At 53.3% G+C, this 21,344-nt stretch overlaps 1 protein-coding gene across 1 annotated transcript in view; it reads left to right on the top strand.

Annotated features, from left to right (window-relative positions):
- LOC142292363 (vitamin D3 hydroxylase-associated protein-like) overlaps positions 1–21,344 on the top strand; it is a 116,000-nt gene that overhangs the window by 27,211 nt on the left and 67,445 nt on the right. Inside the window, exons 2-9 of the mRNA XM_075337680.1 lie at positions 1,304–1,531; positions 2,517–2,630; positions 3,425–3,568; positions 3,734–3,867; positions 5,373–5,579; positions 15,590–15,630; positions 20,831–20,955; positions 21,149–21,274. Coding sequence (XP_075193795.1) covers positions 1,304–1,531; positions 2,517–2,630; positions 3,425–3,568; positions 3,734–3,867; positions 5,373–5,579; positions 15,590–15,630; positions 20,831–20,955; positions 21,149–21,274 — 1,119 coding nt within the window. The remainder of the gene's footprint in view (positions 1–1,303; positions 1,532–2,516; positions 2,631–3,424; positions 3,569–3,733; positions 3,868–5,372; positions 5,580–15,589; positions 15,631–20,830; positions 20,956–21,148; positions 21,275–21,344) is intronic.

The raw sequence follows: 21,344 nt of genomic DNA, 5'->3' as shown, positions 1-21,344 counted from the left end.
TCACCTCCAGAGCTGCAGTCACTATTCTGCTGTTACATCGTGTCTTATCCTCCAGTCACCTCCAGAGCTACAGTCACTATTCTGCTGTTACATCGTGTCTTATCCTCCAGTCACCTCCAGAGCTACAGTCACTATTCTGCTGTTACATCGTGTCTTATCCTCCAGTCACCTCCAGAGCTGCAGTCACTATTCTGCTGTTACATCGTTTCTTATCCTCCAGTCACCTCCAGAGCTACAGTCACTATTCTGCTGTTACATTGTGTCTTATACTCCAGTCACCTCCAGAGCTACAGTCACTATTCTGTTGTTATCTCGTATCTTATACTCCAGTCACCTCCAGAGCTGCAATCACTATTCTGCTGTTACACCATGTCTTATCCTCCAGCCACCTCCAGAGCTGCACTCACTATTCTGCTGTTACATTGTGTCTTTTCCTCCAGTCACCTCCAGAGCTACAGTCACTATTCTGCTGTTACATTGTGTCTTATCCTCCAGTCACCTCCAGAGCTACAGTCACTATTCTGTTGTTATCTCGTATCTTATACTCCAGTCACCTCCAGAGCTGCAATCACTATTCTGCTGTTACACCATGTCTTATCCTCCAGTCACCTCCAGAGCTACAGTCACTATTCTGCTGTTATCTCATATCTTATCCTCCAGTCACCTCTAGAGCTGCATTCACTATTCTGTTGTTATCTCGTATCTTATACTCCAGTCACCTCCAGAGCTGCAATCACTATTCTGCTGTTACACCATGTCTTATCCTCCAGTCACCTCCAGAGCTGCAGTCACTATTGTTCTGTTACATTGTGTCTTATCCTCTTGTCACCACCAGAGCTGCTGTCACTATTCTGCTGTTACATTGTGTCTTATCCTCCAGTCACTATTCTGCTGTTACACCATGTTTTATCGTCCAGTCACCTCCAGAGCTGCACTCACTATTCTGCTGTTACATTGTGTTTTATCCTCCAGTCACCTCCAGAGCTGCACTCACTATTCTGCTGTTACACCATGTCTTATCCTCCAGTCACCTCCAGAGCTGCAGTCACTATATCCTCCAGTCACCTCCAGAGCTGCACTCACTATTCTGCTGTTACACCATGTCTTATCCTCCAGTCACCTCCAGAGCTGCAGTCACTATTGTTCTGTTACATTGTGTCTTATCCTCCAGTCACCTCCAGAGCTGCAGTGAAGTTTTGACTTTTTTCCGTTTGTCTTCTCTCCCTTTAACTTTGTGGAGGAATGTTTGTCACGGGTTCAGATTTCAGATTTTGTTGATTGAGCATCCGCCCTTTCTCCACAGAGGAGATTTTCCATGGACACCATGCAGGAGAAGGTGGCTCTGATCCTCTCGGAGCACGCTCTGGAGTGTAAGCTCGTGGTCAGCGCTGGATGCATCTTTGCTGCGTCTTTATTTGGCCTGAGATGGATGAAGAGACAGAAGATCCACAGAAGAATGGAGGAGGAGAGGAAGAGGAGAGCGGACAGTGTGCGGCTCATGAGGACAGTGGTGGACGAATATCAACGAAAGGTCAGTATGTGTTCTATCCATTAAATATTCCAGAGCTGCGCTCCTCACCTGGCCGGGTGACTTCAAATCTCACAGGAGCCCATACACCCCAGCACAGGGGCACAACCTGCAGCCCGGGGCATAGACTGCAGCCGGGGGCACAGACTGCAGCCGGGGGCACAGACTGCAGCCGGGGGCACAGACTGCAGCCGGGGGCACAGACTGCAGCCTGGGGCACAGACTGCAGCCGGGGGCACAGACTGCAGCCTGGGGCACAGACTGCAGCCGGGGGCACAGACTGCAGCCGGGGGCACAGACTGCAGCCGGGGGCACAGACTGCAGCCGGGGGCACAGACTGCACCCGGGGACAGAGACTGCACCCGGGGACAGAGACACTGCACCCGCGGACACAACCTACAGCCGGGGTCACAACCTACAGCTGGGGTCACAACCTACAGCCAGGTCACAACCTACAGCCGGGGTCACAACCTACAGCCGGGGACAGAGACTGCAGCCGGGGGCAGAGACTGCAGCCGGGGGCAGAGACTGCAGCCGGGGGCAGAGACTGCAGCCGGGGGCAGAGACTGCAGCCGGGGACAGAGACTGCAGCCGGGGACAGAGACTGCAGCTGAGGTCACAACTTACAGCCGGGGTCACAACCTGCAGCCGGGGTCACAACCTGCAGCCGGGGTCACAACCTGCAGCCGGGGTCACAACCTGCAGCCGGGAACAGAGACTGCAGCCGGGGACACAGAGGGCAGCCGGGGGGCACAGACGGCAGCCAGGGGCACAACCTGCAGCCCGGGGCCGTGCGTGCGCTCATGTTCCCCATGTCTATATGAGAAGCTGACGCTCCGGCTGGTATGAAAATTCAATTTTGATTGATTGGTTCAGAATTTCGGACCTGCTTAGATGATGACTTCCCCTCTCAGTGAGGAGCCTGGCGCAGGAGACATTGCGTCGTCCTCCTCTTCCTCTGCCGTCTGACCCTCGCCTCTTCTTCCAGAATCCCGGACTGGACAGCAGGGCGATTCTGGAGATGTCCCTCCTGGAGCTGACCGAGAAGCTGAAGGACGGGTCCCTGAGCCCTGAGGACGTCCTCTACTCCTACATCCAGAAGGTGAGTGGTTCCCTGCCTGTGGGTCCGTGGCACACGGGGAAAAATATGATAGTTCTGATTTGTCCATGAAGGCTGGTACTTGTTGACTCGATACAGGGAAAATCTTAGTACCATGTTAGCCAATTGATAGAAAAGCCTAAGAAAGGTTCCTCCATGATTGACACCTTTTAATGGCGAACTGAAAAATTGGTAACAAATGGCATCTGTGGAGACTCCTCCGGTCACGAGACGCTCTGACGTCTGAAGTTTCTTTACAAAAGATCGGAGCTACAAAAATATTTGTCCACAAGTAAATTTATTCTTTGTCTTTTACTGTTTGGTGAGGAGAATTCGTCCTTGTTCTAAGCTTTTGTCCTGTCTCCCCCACATGTAGATCCCCAGGCGGACATGTGAGGCATAGAATTAGCTGTGGTTCAGCTGAAGGCACCTGGGTTCTGTAGGCCTTGATGAGACCTGGGAACCTTCATGTTGTCCATTGATATTATCTTCAGAGGTTTTTCTATTTTTTGGTCTTCAGGAAACGTTCCTGTTGTTGGAGAGGACGGGGAACTTCTGACAATGATACTTCTTAGATCTTGGGGCTGCCAAAAACACAGATGTGGGGGTCTTGAAACGTGGATTATTATCGGGCATATTTTGTGATAAATATTGTAGTTTCGATGCAGCTCCCTCAACACCTCCAGGTTTGGGTTGTAGGTGACTACTAGAGGTGACTGTGGCTTTTCTCTTTAGTTCTGTCATGTAGTAGAGGGCATCTTTGACTCACCCCTCGTATATGTCCATTTCTCTCTCAGGCTCTGGAAGTGAACGATGACCTCAATTGTGTGACGGTTTTCCTGACCGATTGTGAGGAGCAGCTAAAAAGACTGCGTGAGAATAGCGTAAAGGGTCCTCTGTACGGCATCCCGGTCTCTATAAAGGAACACATTGGGTACCAGGTAACGGCCCACGACTTCTCCACATGGAGCAGAGACACATAACATAATTGTCATCTATAGCATGAGATTGTAAGCTCTACAGGAAGGACTGGGATGTCTGGCTCCTGTAAGATAAGTGTTGAGTGGCGCATACGTCCCTCACCAGGTCTCCATGTGAATTTTCAGGGTCACCCCTCCACCTGTGGTCTGATTCAATATCTTGATGTTCTCGAGAAGGAGGACAGCGTCATTGTCAGCGTCCTGAAGAAGCAGGGAGCCATCGTGTTTGCCAAGACAAACGTTCCTCAGACACTGCTGTGGTGAGCGCACCTCTTCTTCTTAAAGTCACAGTCATTACACTGGGCTATAACTTCTTTTCCCGGGCCCCTCACAGTTTTTGCTATTTCTTGGATTAGTGAGTGTTTCTCTTCATTGCATAATCTCAGTTTGTTTGTTTTCACACCCACCGCCATCCCCTCAACCATTCCCACTGCCATCCCCATCCCCATAACCTCCACCATCCCCACCGTCATCCCCACCAATGCCACCGTCACCATTCTCTCCTACATCTTCATCCCTACCTCAAGCCACATCCCAACATCTCTATCCCTACTGCTTGCTGCCATCCCCAACCCTACTGCCATCTCCATCCCCACCGACATACCCATACCCGCCGACATCCCCACCTCTACTGACATCTCAATACTCATCCCTGACGCCATCCTCATCCCCACCACCATCCTTATCCCTGCCACCATACCCATTACCTCTAACATCCTCATTCCTGCTGTCATCCCCACATCCCCATCCTCGCCTGCCGCCATCCCCGCTATCCTCACCATTCCTGCCATCATCACCATTCTCATTCAAACCGCCATCCCCATCCCCATCCCCACCCTACATCATCATCCCTCCTGGCCTCCCATCACCCTTCTTATCCCCACCACTAATCTTTCCATCCACCATCCTCAGCCGTTCCAACACCCCCATACCCACCATCATCCCCATTCCCATTTTCATCCCTGTCGCAAATCTCATTCCAACCCCCATCCCTTCTACCATCCCTGGAACCATGCTCATCCCTGATGCCATCCCCATCACCATCCTTATCCGTGTTACCATCCCCATTACCTATGACATCTTCATCCCTGTTGCCATCCCCACCATTCCTATCCCCATCTCCATCCTCATCCCTGCCGCCATCTCCACTATCATCCCATTCTCATTTAAACCACCATCCCTATCCCACCAACATCCTCATCCCTGCCGTCATCCCGTAATTATCCTCATCCCTGCCACATCTTCATTCCAGCTGCCATTCTCATTCCAACCACCATCCTCATCCTTTCCACAATTTCCATTCTCAACATCATCCTCACTGCCATTCTCATCTCTGTCGCAATTCTCATTCCAACCCCCATTCTCATCCTCAGTCCCGCCATCATTCTCATTCCCACCACCATCATCCCCACCAACACTCCCAGCTCCGTTGCTACCCTAGGCACCATCCTCAACCCATCCTCATCCCCACATCTCCATCATCATCTCTTCCCGTTCTGGCCCCTCAGAATCTTTTCCCTTGTGTTACCAGCCATCTTTGTGTTGTCCTCACAATCCCTGAGATCGTGCTGCCTCAATCTTCTTCGTGTCTTCTCCAGTTTCTTGGATTTCATTCCACTCTCGGCTGTCCCATCTGTTCCTCTACGTTGGCTGATTTAGGGGGTAAAGCTTTAGGGTGGGACTTCTCTACTATCGAGAACACTTGGTGCCAATGAAGACAGAAAATGCTGATTTTATTTTAACCCTGTCACCATTTTCCTTCCAGCTATGAGACCAGTAATCCAATCTATGGCCTTACAGTGAACCCCCACAACAAAACCAAGGGGGCGGCAGGCTCCTCTGGGGGTGAAGGGGCCTTGATTGGTGGTGGAGGTTCTATTCTTGGAATAGGAACGGACATTGGTGGCAGCATTCGGCTGCCGTCCAGCTTCTGTGGAATCGCTGGATTTAAGCCAACTGCGAACAGACTGAGGTAAATATACAATGTAGATAAATATACGCACGCGGTGTCTGTACATTTACATGAAAGATCAATGGTCAGGGATCGGACAAAGGTCGGCCCGAGCAGAAACAAACAATGTCCGGGGTAGGGGGCATGTTACAGAAAGAAACAGTCAATGGCGGGTACAATCCATACACAGGAGAAATCTACGTACCGGCCACAATGGGCGGCAAAGCTCCTGATTCTCCTCCTGATGAAGGCTTCTGTAGCCGCAGCGTCGGCTCCTCTCTCACAACGGTCCACATCTTGACCTTGCTGCACCTCTTAGCTCAGGCCCCTACATATCTGAGTGGAAGGCAGGGTCTGCGATCTGTTTCCTTCAGTGGATCGACCCTAGTGTGAGGTAAATCCGGAGATATGACGATAAATCATGATATTCAAGTATGTCAGGAAGCCCTCTCCTGGTGTCACCCCCCCTTTCCTTCACACAACTGGTTTAGCAACAAATCCCATGGCCATCTCCTGTGATATGGAGATGAGGTGGTGTGGGAACAATGGACACAGGATGACTCCCTGCCGTCACCCTGTAACAAGAGTTGTATCTCATTATAAGGCTCTGGAAGTATCCAGACAGAACGACTCCAGTAAAAAATGGTTCATATCTCGCAAGCCATATTTCCGATAAATATGGCAACCATAAAAATGGTGTCCCCGCATGCGGACGATGCCGGCACACCCTTTTTATGGGAGCAGGACATTGGGAAATGCCCCAGGCGTGATATCAGCCAATGGGGAACTGGCAGACAGGTCATGAGTCCCCTCGTTCTGTAGCTAAATTCATAACTGTCACAATGAGAGCATTGGCGTCCGCCTACGACGCTCCCAGGCAAAGTTATGGCCCATATTCCATGTTGTGGATTGTCCATAACTCAAGCCAGGGGTGGAGCAGTGCTCCCTCTGAGGTCACTAAGGTAGGAGGGGACCTGGATTTGCCCAGGTTGATAACCCTACTTCGGCCATTTTCCAGTGTTCTTTTCGCTGGGGGCACGTGTAGGAAACATCTGTGGGAAGGATCCTAGAAACCTGGGTACAGCGCCCCCCTGTGGCCAGACGCAACAAGGTAACTGCTGGAACTGTGTATGCCTGTTTGTAACCCATGCTTTATCTGTAACTGTACTCTGACATATGTATATTCTGTAGATTCCCTATTGTATATATTGTAGTTTCTAGTGTGCTTTAGGCTGATTAAATTATATAATTAATCTTGGGCTGTTCTGTTATCTCGATCTTGAATCCCACGTCTGTGTGTTCGGCTAATAGTTACCGTGAAGCGGTTGGTGGCAGCGAGTTTGTGCCAAGGATTATTGTGGGGAGGCCAGTGAGATTCGGGGAGGTTTTATATATTCCGCCCGCGGAGGTCGGGGGAATATATACCCTACTCTCACCGGGGACCCTTCAATAATCGGCATAAGTAGTATAGCGGCCTCCTTGCTTATTGTCGGGCAATTCCATAATTGGCCTGACTATAAGAGGGGCGCTAGAGAGCGCGTCACGTGCTCTGTCTGTCGGTCGGGAGGTATAAAGGAGGGGTGACCCCCACTTGTTACCCCCCGATTGTGACGTACTGGTAGCCAGCGCGGGGGATTTCTGAGTGACCCCCCCGGTGGTTTGTGACATATTGGTGGCATAGCGGTGGGATCGAGATAATAGTGTGTGTGAGTGTGAGACCCATACTCCCAGACACTAAAGACTGCCTGCAGCAGCTGTGGCTGCTGGGGTCTTCAGACTAGCTCAACACTAGAGTGTCAGAGTGCAGATACTGTAAGGTGTGTGGAGGCATCAGGTGTCAGTTCTGTGTCAGTGACCAAAAGTCTGCAAGAATGGCTGATGGCACCAGGAGCAGAGCTATGCAACTGGCCAATGCTAAGGCAGGAGCCGAAGAGAGGGAGGACGGTGCTGTGGACAGCAATGAGGAGGTTGCCCACGAGTCCTCCAGGAGCTCGACGCCAGAAAACCGTTCTGCCGAGGACATTGCGCAACCTGGCACTGCTGGACAAGATGAGGAGGAGCTCACCCAAGGTTCCTCAACGAGCCAGATGCCAGCCCTCCGCTCTGAAAGGGACAGTGAATCGCCTACCTCCGCAGCGTGCCGCAGATCACCACGTGCCATTCCACCGAGCCTGGGAGGCTCGGATAGCCTTCTTCAAATGGCTATGGCCCTTCTCCAGGCTGGAGACCAGGAGGGCTACAAGGGACTCCTGGCAGAGCGCAGGGCAGAGCGGCAAGCAGCGCGTGAGGCTGAGGCTGCGGAGCGGCAGGCAGCGCGTGACGCTGAGGCTGCGGAGCGGCAAGCAGCGCGTGAGGCTGCGGAGCGGCAGGCAGCGCGTGAAGAGCGAGAGCGACAGGCAGACCGTGACTACCAGCTGCAGCTAGCTCAGCTCCGGCCCTCATCAGCCACACGTGACCTTCAAGACACCAAACTTCCAAAGGTCCGTGTTGAGGACTTCCCAGTGCTGGAGAAGGATGGAGACTTGGACTCTTTCTTGACTGCTTTTGAACGGACTTGCTTGCAGCACCATCTGAACAAGGACCAGTGGGCCAAATACCTGACCCCCCGTTTAAGGGGTAAGGCCCTGGATATCCTTGGGGACTTGCCTGCTGAGGCAGATCAGGGCTACGACACCATCAAGCGGGCCCTGATCCAACAGTACAACCTCACCCCGGAGTCCTACCGCAAGAAGTTCCGGAGCCTACAGAAGGGACCAAAGGACTCCTGGGCTGACCACAGGCGGGCACTTGCCCGAGCTGCCGACCACTGGACCCAAGGCCTGCAGCTTTCCACCGGACCGGAGATCCTGGACTTGTTCATCACGGAGCAACTCTTGTGGAACTGCCCTGAGGATCTTCGCCAGTTCATCCGAGACCAGAAGCCAAAGGGGTCCACGGCTACAGCTGCCCTGGCCGATGACTACACCAACAATCGTGCTCCTGAGGCCAGGAGAGCAGCCACCAGCAGCACCTGGAGAGGGGGTAAGATGAATTCTACGACTGCCCCACCTGCCCCTAGACTGCAGGGGGTGTCCCCCTCAACTCCCCTCTCCAGGCCCGTGGCAGAGCCAAGACGGTGCCACCAGTGCAACCTACCTGGACACTTCAAGGCCATGTGCCCTCAGCGTCCCAAGGCCCCGGCTCCGTCCCCGTCCCAAGGGCCGCCCAAGGTGTATTGTGTGGGTGGGGGTGGTGGTAGGTCCCTGGACAGCTTCCAACCTGTCACCGTCGGCCGGTCTGTGACCATAGGACTGCGAGACAGCGCCTCGGAGGTGACTCTGGTGCGGCCTGAGATGGTGTCCCCCCAAGACTTGATCCCTGGAAAAACCCTCGCTGTCTCCGGGATTGGAGGCACTGACCCGGCGCTGCCTGTTGCTGACATTTATGTGGACTGGGGCGCAGGGCGAGGGGTGAGGGAGGTGGGGGTAACTGATCGGATCCCTGCAAACGTGCTACTTGGGACAGATTTGGGGCAGATAACCTCCCAGTTTGGGCCCCAACCAAGGGCTGAACCTTCAGCCAGTACTGACATGCCTCCGGACAATGTTAATGTGTTATCTATGAATGATGTAAGGGAGGAGGGAGTGAACTCTGATATTTCTGCTTGCATAGACACCATAGACACACACACAGCTGCAGCTGTGACAGGGGAGGGGGTCAGAGAAAGGTGTGACAATGCCTCTACAAGTAATCAGCCTGTGAGCTGGGATCTGTTGCCCTCTGCAGGGATAAGCAGAGAGCAGGGTGCTGCAGGGGGAGGACCAGTGTGTGGGGTGGGGGCTACCACAGCAAATGTGGGGTCCCCAGAGATTTCACAGCGGGGTTCTGTTGCTGCAGGAGGGGAACAGGCAGGTGAGATTGGGGCCGGTCCAGGAGCGGAAGTGCTCCCAGGTAAGATCTCGGTGCATGGTTCCCCCACAACCGGGGTGTCAGGAAGCCAGGTAGGTCTGCCTGAACCGGCGACTTGGTCAGGAACGGAGGAGGAGCAGGCACGACCCACGGTCGCAGCGGCTGTGGCCGCTGTCACCCGCAGTGGGAGTGCTGGAAGCCAAGGGGCCTCCCGGAGGTCCGATAGCTCTTCCCCTTCTGACCAAGTGGCAGCCGAGTCAGGTGGAGGCCAGGACACAGGTCCCGGGGTACTGACCGAAGATGTGACAGTCTCGTCGATTCTGGCCACATCTAGTCAGGGGTTTCAGGCAGCGTTAGAAGCTGACGACAGCCTGAAAGCTCTTAAGGAGCAGGCGGCACAGCCTCCCTCGGACTCGGACCCGGAGCGAGTGGTCTGGGACCAAGGACGGCTGTACCGGGCCACGGTCCAGCAGGGTTCACCGGAGGCGTGGCCCAGGGACCGACAGTTGGTGGTACCCTATCCGTTCCGGACGGAGTTGTTGCGGATCGCACATGAGATTCCGATGGCCGGACACCTAGGGATCGCTAAGACCAAGGCCAGGTTAAACCAGCATTTCTACTGGCCAAAAATGGGGGCCGATGTGGCTGCCTACTGCCGTTCGTGTGAAACCTGTCAGAGAGTGGGGAAGGCGGGGCCACGCCCCAAAGCCCCACTAGTATCTCTGCCAATCATCGATGAGCCTTTCAGGAGGGTGGCTGTGGATCTGGTCGGCCCGCTGGCCATCCCCAGCAGCTCCGGGAAACGCTTCCTACTGACGGTAGTGGACTATGCCACCCGGTACCCAGAAGCAGTGGCCTTGTCGTCCATTCGGGCTGACAAGGTGGCCACCGCATTGCTGGAGATTTTCTCCCGAGTGGGTTTTCCCCAGGAAATGCTCACTGACCGGGGGACCCAATTCATGTCCCAGCTGATGGAGGCCCTCTGTAAGCAAGTCCAGGTGCGACATCTGGTGGCCAGCCCGTACCATCCACAGACTAATGGCCTGTGCGAGCGGTTCAATGGCACCTTAAAGCAGATGCTTAAGATGTTGGTCGACTCCCATGGGCGTGACTGGGAGCGGTATCTCCCACACCTGGTATTTGCTTACCGGGAGGTTCCACAGGCCTCAACAGGATTCTCACCGTTTGAGCTCCTGTACGGGCGACGTGTGCGGGGCCCCCTGGCTCTGGTGAAAGAGGCTTGGGAAGGGGATTTGGCCACCCCTGGAGTGTCGGTTATCGAGTATGTCATGCGCTTCCGGGACAAAATGCAGGCCTTGACGCAACTGGTACACGACAATATGGCTCAAGCCCAGGCCGATCAGAAGCGTTGGTACGACCAGAACGCTTGTGAGAGGACCTACCAAGTGGGTCAAAAGGTGTGGGTACTGGTCCCCGTACCACAGGACAAGCTTCAGGCAGCCTGGGAAGGCCCATACCTCGGGTACCAGCAGCTCAACCCTGTAACGTACCTGGTCACCCTGGACCCTGCCCGTGGAAGGCGGAAGCCCTTCCATGTGAACATGATGAAGGCACATCATGAGCGGGAGGCATGTGCGCTCCCCGTGTGCAACCTGCCCGAGGAGGGAGAAGCGGAAACCCTCTTGGATATGCTAGCCCAGGTTAGGGCAGGCGGATCCATTGAGGATGTGGAGGTTGGCCACCAGCTCTTGGAAGACCAACGGTCCCAGCTGTGGGCCACCCTCCTCCCCTTCCGGGGGTTGTTTACCAACCAGCCCGGAAGGACTGACTTGGCTGTCCATCACGTGGACACTGGGGATCATCCCCCGATCCGGCGTTCAGCATATCGGGTCTCCCTGGAGGTGCAGCAACACATGCGCCAGGAGATTGACGAGATGCTGAAGCTGGGGGTGATCCAGGCATCCAACAGCGCTTGGGCCTCGCCTGTAGTCCTCGTCCCTAAGAAGGACCGAACCACTCGGTTCTGCGTGGACTACAGGGGGCTCAATGCGGTCACGGTCGCCGATGCGTACCCAATGCCACGCATCGATGACCTGCTCGATCAGTTGGCCGGGGCTCAGTACCTGACCATCATGGATCTGAGCCGGGGATATTGGCAGATCCCCCTGACTCGCAAGGCCAGGGAACGCTCTGCCTTTATTACCCCATTTGGACTGTACGAGTCCACGGTGATGCCATTCGGGATGAGGAATGCCCCTGCCACTTTCCAGCGGATGGTCAACACCCTGCTCAAGGGACTTGAAGGGTACGCGGCCGCGTACCTGGATGACATTGCCGTCTTCAGTCCCACCTGGGAGGACCACCTAGAGCATCTAGCACAGGTGCTCAGGCGGATCCACCGGGCAGGTTTGACCATCAAGCCGGGAAAGTGTCAGCTGGCCATGAGCGAGGTCCAGTACCTCGGTCACCGGGTAGGCGGGAGAACACTGAAGCCCGAGCCTGAGAAAGTGGAGGCCATCGCATCCTGACCCACCCCCAGGACCAAGAAGCAGGTGATGTCCTTCTTGGGGACCGCTGGGTACTATAGGAGGTTTGTTCCATGCTATAGTAGCCTGGCAAAGCCCTTGACGGACCTCACCAAGAAGAAGCTGCCCTCTGCAGTCGATTGGACAATGGACTGCGAGACAGCCTTCCGGGCCCTAAAGGACGCCCTGTCCAGCCCGCCCGTGCTACAGGCAGCCGACTTCACGCGGCCGTTTGTAGTACAGACCGACGCCAGTGACTTCGGCCTCGGTGCGGTGCTCAGCCAGGTGGACTCTGCGAGCCAAGAGCACCCAGTCTTGTACCTGAGCAGGAAGCTGTTACCAAGGGAAGTTGCCTATTCCACGATGGAGAAGGAGTGCCTGGCCATAGTGTGGGCCCTGCAGCGTCTGCAACCCTATCTATACGGGCGCCACTTCATCGTGGAGACGGACCACAATCCCCTCAGCTGGTTGCACACCGTCTCTGGGACGAATGGGCGATTGTTGCGATGGAGCCTTGCGCTCCAGCAATACAACTTCACCATTCGCCACAAAAGGGGCCGTGACCACGGTAACGCAGACGGGCTGTCCCGACAAGGAGAGGTCGCGGACGGGCGCACGGGGGAACACCGGAGTGTGCTGCCCCCTAGCGCCCTCAAAAGGGGGGAGGTGTGAGGTAAATCCGGAGATATGACGATAAATCATGATATTCAAGTATGTCAGGAAGCCCTCTCCTGGTGTCACCCCCCCTTTCCTTCACACAACTGGTTTAGCAACAAATCCCATGGCCATCTCCTGTGATATGGAGATGAGGTGGTGTGGGAACAATGGACACAGGATGACTCCCTGCCGTCACCCTGTAACAAGAGTTGTATCTCATTATAAGGCTCTGGAAGTATCCAGACAGAACGACTCCAGTAAAAAATGGTTCATATCTCGCAAGCCATATTTCCGATAAATATGGCAACCATAAAAATGGTGTCCCCGCATGCGGACGATGCCGGCACACCCTTTTTATGGGAGCAGGACATTGGGAAATGCCCCAGGCGTGATATCAGCCAATGGGGAACTGGCAGACAGGTCATGAGTCCCCTCGTTCTGTAGCTAAATTCATAACTGTCACAATGAGAGCATTGGCGTCCGCCTACGACGCTCCCAGGCAAAGTTATGGCCCATATTCCATGTTGTGGATTGTCCATAACTCAAGCCAGGGGTGGAGCAGTGCTCCCTCTGAGGTCACTAAGGTAGGAGGGGACCTGGATTTGCCCAGGTTGATAACCCTACTTCGGCCATTTTCCAGTGTTCTTTTCGCTGGGGGCACGTGTAGGAAACATCTGTGGGAAGGATCCTAGAAACCTGGGTACAGCGCCCCCCTGTGGCCAGACGCAACAAGGTAACTGCTGGAACTGTGTATGCCTGTTTGTAACCCATGCTTTGATTATAACTGTACTCTGACATATGTATATTCTGTAGATTCCCTATTGTATATATTGTAGTTTCTAGTGTGCTTTAGGCTGATTAAATTATATAATTAATCTTGGGCTGTTCTGTTATCTCGATCTTGAATCCCACGTCTGTGTGTTCGGCTAATAGTTACCGTGAAGCGGTTGGTGGCAGCGAGTTTGTGCCAAGGATTATTGTGGGGAGGCCAGTGAGATTCGGGAAGATATTATATATTCCGCCCGCGGAGGTCGGGGGAATATATACCCTACTCTCACCGGGGACCCTTCAATAATCGGCATAAGTAGTATAGCGGCCTCCTTGCTTATTGTCGGGCAATTCCATAATTGGCCTGACTATAAGAGGGGCGCTAGAGAGCGCGTCACGTGCTCTGTCTGTCGGTCGGGAGGTATAAAGGAGGGGTGACCCCCACTTGTTACCCCCCGATTGTGACGTACTGGTAGCCAGCGCGGGGGATTTCTGAGTGACCCCCCCGGTGGTTTGTGACACCTAGTGATAAATCAGAAGCACAGCAGCATCCAGACATAGAAAGTGAGTGTGTCCCCACTATCTAATGACCGTGGTCGGCCATCCCAAAGGCGCCAACATCATTCTCTTGCGTCATAGAGATGTTTCCACCCAAAAGTCCTCTCTCTGAAGGACGTTTTTTCATTAAATCCTCCTCATGGTTCCTACGATGAGAGCTTTCTTCTTTGATGCTAATTTTCATGGTCTTAGTTAAGGGGGTGTGGCTCACCGGCTCCTCTGGGGCGGAGTCTTTAAGCTGCTTTGTGTTATTGCTCTGTGAGACACGCCCCCATGTTAAAACCATTAAAAGGAGCACTAAATAAAAAGGCTGATATCTCAGGAGTCGTATGGCGGGTTTATTCCGAGGAAAAAAAGGAAAATTCAGGGGAGCAGGAAAAATAAAATTGGATAAAAAACTGTCTGATGCCGGGACCTCTCTAATATGGAGTCGCCCTCTGCAGATTTAACGGCTCCCGCTCTTCTGGGGTCGGTTTCCTACAAGATTTAGAGATGTTTGTGGTAATTTTTGCCCCTTCATCCAGAAGAGCCTTTGTGAGGCCAGACTCAGTCTCCTTTAGAGGATGGGGCTGAGGTTCTGGCTTTCAATCTCCATTATATAATGGGGCGAGGGTCCTGGCTCTGTGCGACCGTCATGTTCTTCCCCCTCCATGTCTGTATGGGGGGCTGCAGACTGTTGGAAGGGTACGAGGGGCTGCAGACTGTTGGAGGGGTACAGGGGGCTGCAGACTGTTGGAGGGGTACGGGGGGATGCAGACTGTTGGAGGGGTACAGGGGGCTGCAGACTGTTGGAGGGGTACAGGGGGCTGCAGACTGTTGGAGGGGTTTGAGGGTCTACAGACTGTTGGAGGGGTTCGAGGGTCTACAGACTGTTGGAGGGGTTCGAGGGACTGCAGACTGTTGGAGGAGTACGGGGAGCTGCAGACTGTTGGAGGGGTTCGAGGGTCTACAGACTGTTGGAGGGGTTCGAGGGACTGCAGACTGTTGGAGGAGTACGGGGAGCTGCAGACTGTTGGAGGAGTACGAGGGGCTGCAGACTGTTGGAAGGGTACGGGGGGCTGCAGACTGTTGGAGGGGTACGGGGGGCTGCAGACTGTTGGAGGGGTACAGGGGGCTGCAGACTGTTGGAGGGGTTCGAGGGACTGCAGACTGTTGGAGGAGTACGGGGAGCTGCAGACTGTTGGAGGGGTTCGAGGGTCTACAGACTGTTGGAGGGGTTCGAGGGACTGCAGACTGTTGGAGGAGTACGGGGAGCTGCAGACTGTTGGAGGAGTACGAGGGGCTGCAGACTGTTGGAGGGGTTCGAGGGGCTGCAGACTGTTGGAGGGGTACGGGGAGCTGCAGACTGTTGGAGGGGTTCGAGGGGCTGCAGACTGTTGGAGGAGTACGAGGGGCTGCAGACTGTTGGAGGGGTACGGGGGGCTGCAGACTGTTGGAGGGGTACGGGGAGCTGCAGACTGTTGGAGGAGTACGAGGGGCTGCAGACTGTTGGAGGAGTACGAGGGGCTGCAGACTGTTGGAGGGGTACGGGGGGCTGCAGACTGCTGGAGGGGTATGAGGGGCTGCAGACTGTTGGAGGGGTACGGGGGGCTTTGTGACTAATGATTGACCCCCACACCCCACCTGATTTCAGTGCCTCATGTGGTGATGGTGATCCCTCGCTTTCTTTTGCAGCGTGTCCGGCGTCCGCCACTGCGTGGAAGGGATGACTGCAGGTAACGTTGTTTTAGGCTATGTGCGCACTAGGAAAGTGATTTTTCTCAAGAAAATTTCTTGAGACACTTCTGGGAGTTGAAGAGTACCGCACCTGCGGTAAAAAAAACGCACCAAAACCGCGGGGAAAACGCATGAATGGTTTTTCCGCAGGTTGGTCCCTGCGTTTTTTTTATGCTGAACTGCAATATATAATATAGATAATAGATAGATAATCGATAGATAAATAGACAGACAGATAATGGATAGAGGGAAAGATGGATAGATTAATAGATAGATAGAGGGATAGATGAGAAAGACCTATATAATGTCCCACCCCCCTGCATATTCTAAGCTGGCACCCTTTAGTGACTTTCATGTGGCACTAAAGGGTGCCTAGCCTTGTATTTAACCAAAAAGTAAATAAATAATTAAAAAAAAACGACGTGAGGTCCCCCCATCTTTTGTAGCCAGCTAGGGTAAAGCAGATGGCTGTAGCCTGCAGACCACAGCTGGCAGCTTCACCTTGGCTGGTAATCCAAAACAGAGGGCCCCCCACACTGTTATTTTACATGAAATAAATAATTTAAAACAAAAAACGTGGGGTCCCACCCAAATTGGATCACCAGCCAAGGTAAAGCGGACAGCTGGGGTCTGATATTCTCAGACTAGGGAGGTCCACTGTTATTGGACACTCCCCAGCCTAATAATAGCAGGCTGCAGCCGCCTCAGAAGTGGCGCATCCATTAGATGTGCCAATCCTGGCGCTTCGCCCCAACTCATCCCGTTACCCTGGTGCGGTGGCAAACGGGGTAATATATAGGGTTGATGCCAGATGTGTAATGTCACCTGGGATCAGGCTCTGGGGTTAGTGATGTCAAGCGTCTATCAGATACCCGACATCACAAACCCAGTCAGTAATAAATAAAAAAATAGACAACAAAAAAAGTTTTATTTGAAAAAACACTCCCCACATTCCCTCTTTCACCAATTTAGTGACAAGAACAATCAAATCTGGGTCCGGCGTAATCCAATAAGGGGTTCCCATGACGATCCATACCATAGTTACTGTCCCAGTCAATGAAGAACAGAATGTTCCCCATTGGTTGGGAGAGTAATGCAGTGACTTGAGCTAACATCAATAGGTCAGCCCAGGTCACTGCAGGGGATGACGAGCGCTGCTGTCAGGAGAATAGATGAGATCATTACCTGCTGTGACGATCTCCTGCAGTCCTGACGTCAGCGCTGTCACTGACTTCTAGCGTGCAGCGTGCGCACAGATATTTTTTTCCCCATAGGTTTTGCTGGGAAATGTCTGCAGAAAGATCACAAACATTTCTCAAGAAATTTCCGCAGCAAAACCGCGGGTAAAAACTTAGTGTGTGCACAGGGCCTAATAATGAATTTTCACACAAAGGGATAAATGAAAACAATGGATAAGTGGCAGAACCCCCAGAAATAAGGAAAGAGCGATCCCCCCCCACCCACCCCTCTATGAGGGCGTCTCCACCCCCTGCACGGCCCAAGGGCTCGGGGTGACCGGAGGCTTTCCACCCCTTGTGGTATTGGACACCGTCAGGGTAATCCCTGGGCAGGGTCATCCATCCACAGGGGGCAGAGGAGCCAGGGTGCACCAAGAAAGCGTTCCCCACCATTACTGCCCCTCCACCAGCCTGACAGGAAGGGGCCATCCATCCACAGGGGGCAGAGGAGCCAGGGTGCACCAAGAAAGCCTTTCCCCCCCATTACTGCCCCTCCACCAGCCTGACAGGAAGGGGTCATCCATCCACAGGGGGCAGAGGAGCCAGGGTGCACCAAGAAAGACTTCCCCACTATTACTGCCCCTCCACAAGCCTGACAGGAAGGGGTCATCCATCCACAGGGGGCAGAGGAGCCAGGGTGCACCAAGAAAGACTTCCCCACTATTACTGCCCCTCCACCAGCCTGACAGGAAGGGGTCATCCATCCACAGGGGGCAGAGGAGCCAGGGTGCACCAAGAAAGCCTTCCCCACCATTACTGCCCCTCCACCAGCCTGACAGGAAGGGGTCATCCATCCACAGGGGGCAGAGGAGCAAGCGTGCACCAAGAAAGACTTCCCCACCATTACTGCCCCTCCACCAGCCTGACAGGAAGGGGTCATCCATCCACAGGGGGCAGAGGAGCCAGGGTGCACCAAGAAAGACTTCCCCACCATTACTGCCCCTCCACCAGCCTGACAGGAAGGGGTCATCCATCCACAGGGGGCAGAGGAGCCAGGGTGCACCAAGAAAGACTTCCCCACCATTACTGCCCCTCCACCAGCCTGACAGGAAGGGGTCATCCATCCACAGGGGGCAGAGGAGCCAGGGTGCACCAAGAAAGCCTTCCCCACCATTAATGCCCCTCCACCAGCCTGACAGGAAGGGGTCATCCATCCACAGGGGGCAGAGGAGCCAGGGTGCACCAAGAAAGCCTTCCCCACCATTACTGCCCCTCCACCAGCCTGACAGGAAGGGGTCATCCATCCACAGGGGCAGAGGAGCCAGGGTGCACCAAGAAAGCCTTCCCCACCATTAATGCCCCTCCACAAGCCTGACAGGAAGGGGTCATCCATCCACAGGGGGCAGAGGAGCCAGGGTGCACCAAGAAAGCCTTCCCCACCATTACTGCCCCTCCACCAGCCTGATAGGAAGGGGTCATCCATCCACAGGGGGCAGAGGAGCCAGGGTGAACCAAGAAAGCCTTCCCCACCATTACTGCCCCTCCACCAGCCTGACAGGAAGGGGTCATCCATCCACAGGGGGCAGAGGAGCCAGGGTGCACCAAGAAAGCCTTCCCCACCATTACTGCCCCTCCACCAGCCTGACAGGAAGGGGTCATCCATCCACAGGGGCAGAGGAGCCAGGGTGCACCAAGAAAGCCTCCCCCACCATTACTGCCCCTCCACCAGCCTGACAGGAAGGGGTCATCCATCCACAGGGGGCAGAGGAGCCAGGGTGCACCAAGAAAGCCTCCCCCACCATTACTGCCCCTCCACCAGCCTGACAGGAAGGGGTCATCCATCCACAGGGGCAGAGGAGCCAGGGTGCACCAAGAAAGCCTTCCCCACCATTAATGCCCCTCCACAAGCCTGACAGGAAGGGGTCATCCATCCACAGGGGGCAGAGGAGCCAGGGTGCACCAAGAAAGCCTTCCCCACCATTACTGCCCCTCCACCAGCCTGATAGGAAGGGGTCATCCATCCACAGGGGGCAGAGGAGCCAGGGTGCACCCATAAACCTTCCCCACCATTACTGCCCCTCCACCAGCCTGACAGGAAGGGGTCATCCATCCACAGGGGGCAGAGGAGCCAGGGTGCACCAAGAAAGCCTTCCCCCCCCATTACTGCCCCTCCACCAGCCTGACAGGAAGGGGTCATCCATCCACAGGGGGCAGAGGAGCCAGGGTGCACCAAGAAAGCCTTCCCCACCATTACTGCCCCTCCACCAGCCTGACAGGAAGGGGTCATCCATCCACAGGGGGCAGAGGAGCCAGGGTGCACCCATAAACCTTCCCCACCTCCCCCAGCCTGTCATGTTATGGAGCCAGGGTGTGACCAAAAAAATCTTCCCTCACAATTACCGCACCTTTTACTGTCTGGCTCATGATGGGAAGGCTTTGTTGGTGCCCCTGACTCCTCTGGTATTAGCTCATGGTTGATCCCTTGTTATCAGGCTTCTAGAGGTGGAGTAAGGTTTCTTGGCACATTCTGGCTCCTCTGATACTTGTGAATGGCTGTCCCCTTATCAGAATAGTTCTTCACACCCTCCTCTAACACCTTTCATTAAAACAGTTCTTCACATCTTCCTCTCAACCATTTAATCACAACGATCCTTCAAATTTTCCTGAAAACAGCTTCATCAGAGCAATTTTCTGCCCCCACCTCTGATCCTTTCATCAGAACAAATCTTCACATTCTATTTTAACCCCTTTCAAAAAAACAATTATTTAAATCTTCCATTGCCCCTTTTTCTTAGTACAATGCTTCACATTCTCACCTCAACCCTTTCATCAGCTCGCTTCTTCACATAACTGTTCGTCACTTTAATCCTTTCATGAAAAATGATTCCTCCCATCCTCCTCTCACCCCGTTATTAGAATGATTCTTCACAACCTACTGTGATCCTTTCATAGGAATGATTCTTCACCTCTTTCTCTGATCCTTTCATCAGACAGATTATTTACCTTTTTCTCTGATCCTTTCATCACAATGATTCTTCACCTCCTCTGATTCTTTCATCGGAACGATTCTTCACCTCCTTCTCTGATCCTTTCATCAGACAGATTATTTACCTTTTTCTCTGATCCTTTCATCACAACGATTCTTCACCTCCTCTGATTCTTTCATCGGAACAATTCTTCACCTCTATCTCTGATTCTTTCATCATAACGATTCTTCACCTCCTTCTCTGATCCTTTCATCAGACAGATTATTTACCTTTTTCTCTGATCCTTTCATCACAATGATTCTTCACCTCCTCTGATTAGTTCATCGGAACGATTCTTCACCTCTTTCTCTGATCCTTTCATCAGACAGATTATTTACCTTTTTCTCTGATCCTTTCATCACAACGATTCTTCACTTCCTCTGATTCTTTCATCGGAACAATTCTTCACCTCTATCTCTGATTCTTTCATCATAACGATTCTTCACCTCCTTCTCTGATCCTTTCATCAGACAGATTATTTACCTTTTTCTCTGATCCTTTCATCAGAACGATTCTTCACTTCCTTCTCTGTCTTGTCCATCCATCCATCATGCAAGTTAGGATGATATGTCATCCATCAAGGGAGTCAGAGACATCTCACCCATCCAATCATCCATCACAAAAGTTAGAAAGCCATTGAAGATGTCTCATCTCATCAATCACACAAGTTTGAAATCCATCAGCAATATATCAGCCACCTAATCATCCATCACAATTGTTAGAAAGACATCGAGGTCATCTCATGCATCCATCTATCACAGAAGTTCAGGGACATCTCACCCATCTAATCATCCATCACAAACATCTGAAGCCATCGGAGACATGTTTCCCGTCCATCCATCACAGGACTCTGAGACCATTAGCTCACACACACAATGGGAGACACTCCTTTGGAGGGAGAGCTGGTATTTTGGCGCCATTAGGGGCGACATTTGAGGTGTGTCTATTGGGCGTCTTGGGGCAGGCCTGAGATTGATGTTTGTCTTTCATTTCAGTGCCACTTTGCATTGGGCCGATGGCCAGAGACGTGGACAGTCTGGTGCTCTCCATGAGGGCTTTATGGTGTGATGAGTTGTTTCAGCTGGACTCAAGTGTTCCCCCGATTCATTTCAATGAGAAGGTAAGACATAATGATCTTATGTATGGAAACCTCCAGGGGAAGTATAAGAAGCAGTTGGAGATGGAGTCCTGGAGTTGTACTAGGGCGTGGATCCCGGAGATAATGGGGCTTCTATAGACTAGTAAGGGTGGGTGATTGGGGGCATTTGTCTATAAGATAATGTTATTTCCTGATCATCCTCCATGTTTTGCAGACGTTCTGCTCTGCCGCTCCTCTCCGCATTGGATATTATTCGGAGGACGGATATTTCCTGGCTAATCCCGGTATGAGACGGGTTCTCCTGGAGGCCAAGCAGCTTCTGGAGGAGGCCGGGCACCAGGTGAGGGTCATCCATGTTCCAGGTTGGTGGGTTTGCTTGGACAATCTTATGTGTTGCTGAATGCGGAGCT

Source organism: Anomaloglossus baeobatrachus, chromosome 2 (assembly GCF_048569485.1).
Source record: "Anomaloglossus baeobatrachus isolate aAnoBae1 chromosome 2, aAnoBae1.hap1, whole genome shotgun sequence".
Lineage (NCBI taxonomy): Eukaryota > Metazoa > Chordata > Amphibia > Anura > Aromobatidae > Anomaloglossus > Anomaloglossus baeobatrachus.
Note: the sequence above shows the minus strand (reverse complement) of the source record. Positions and strands in the feature narration are given on the sequence as shown.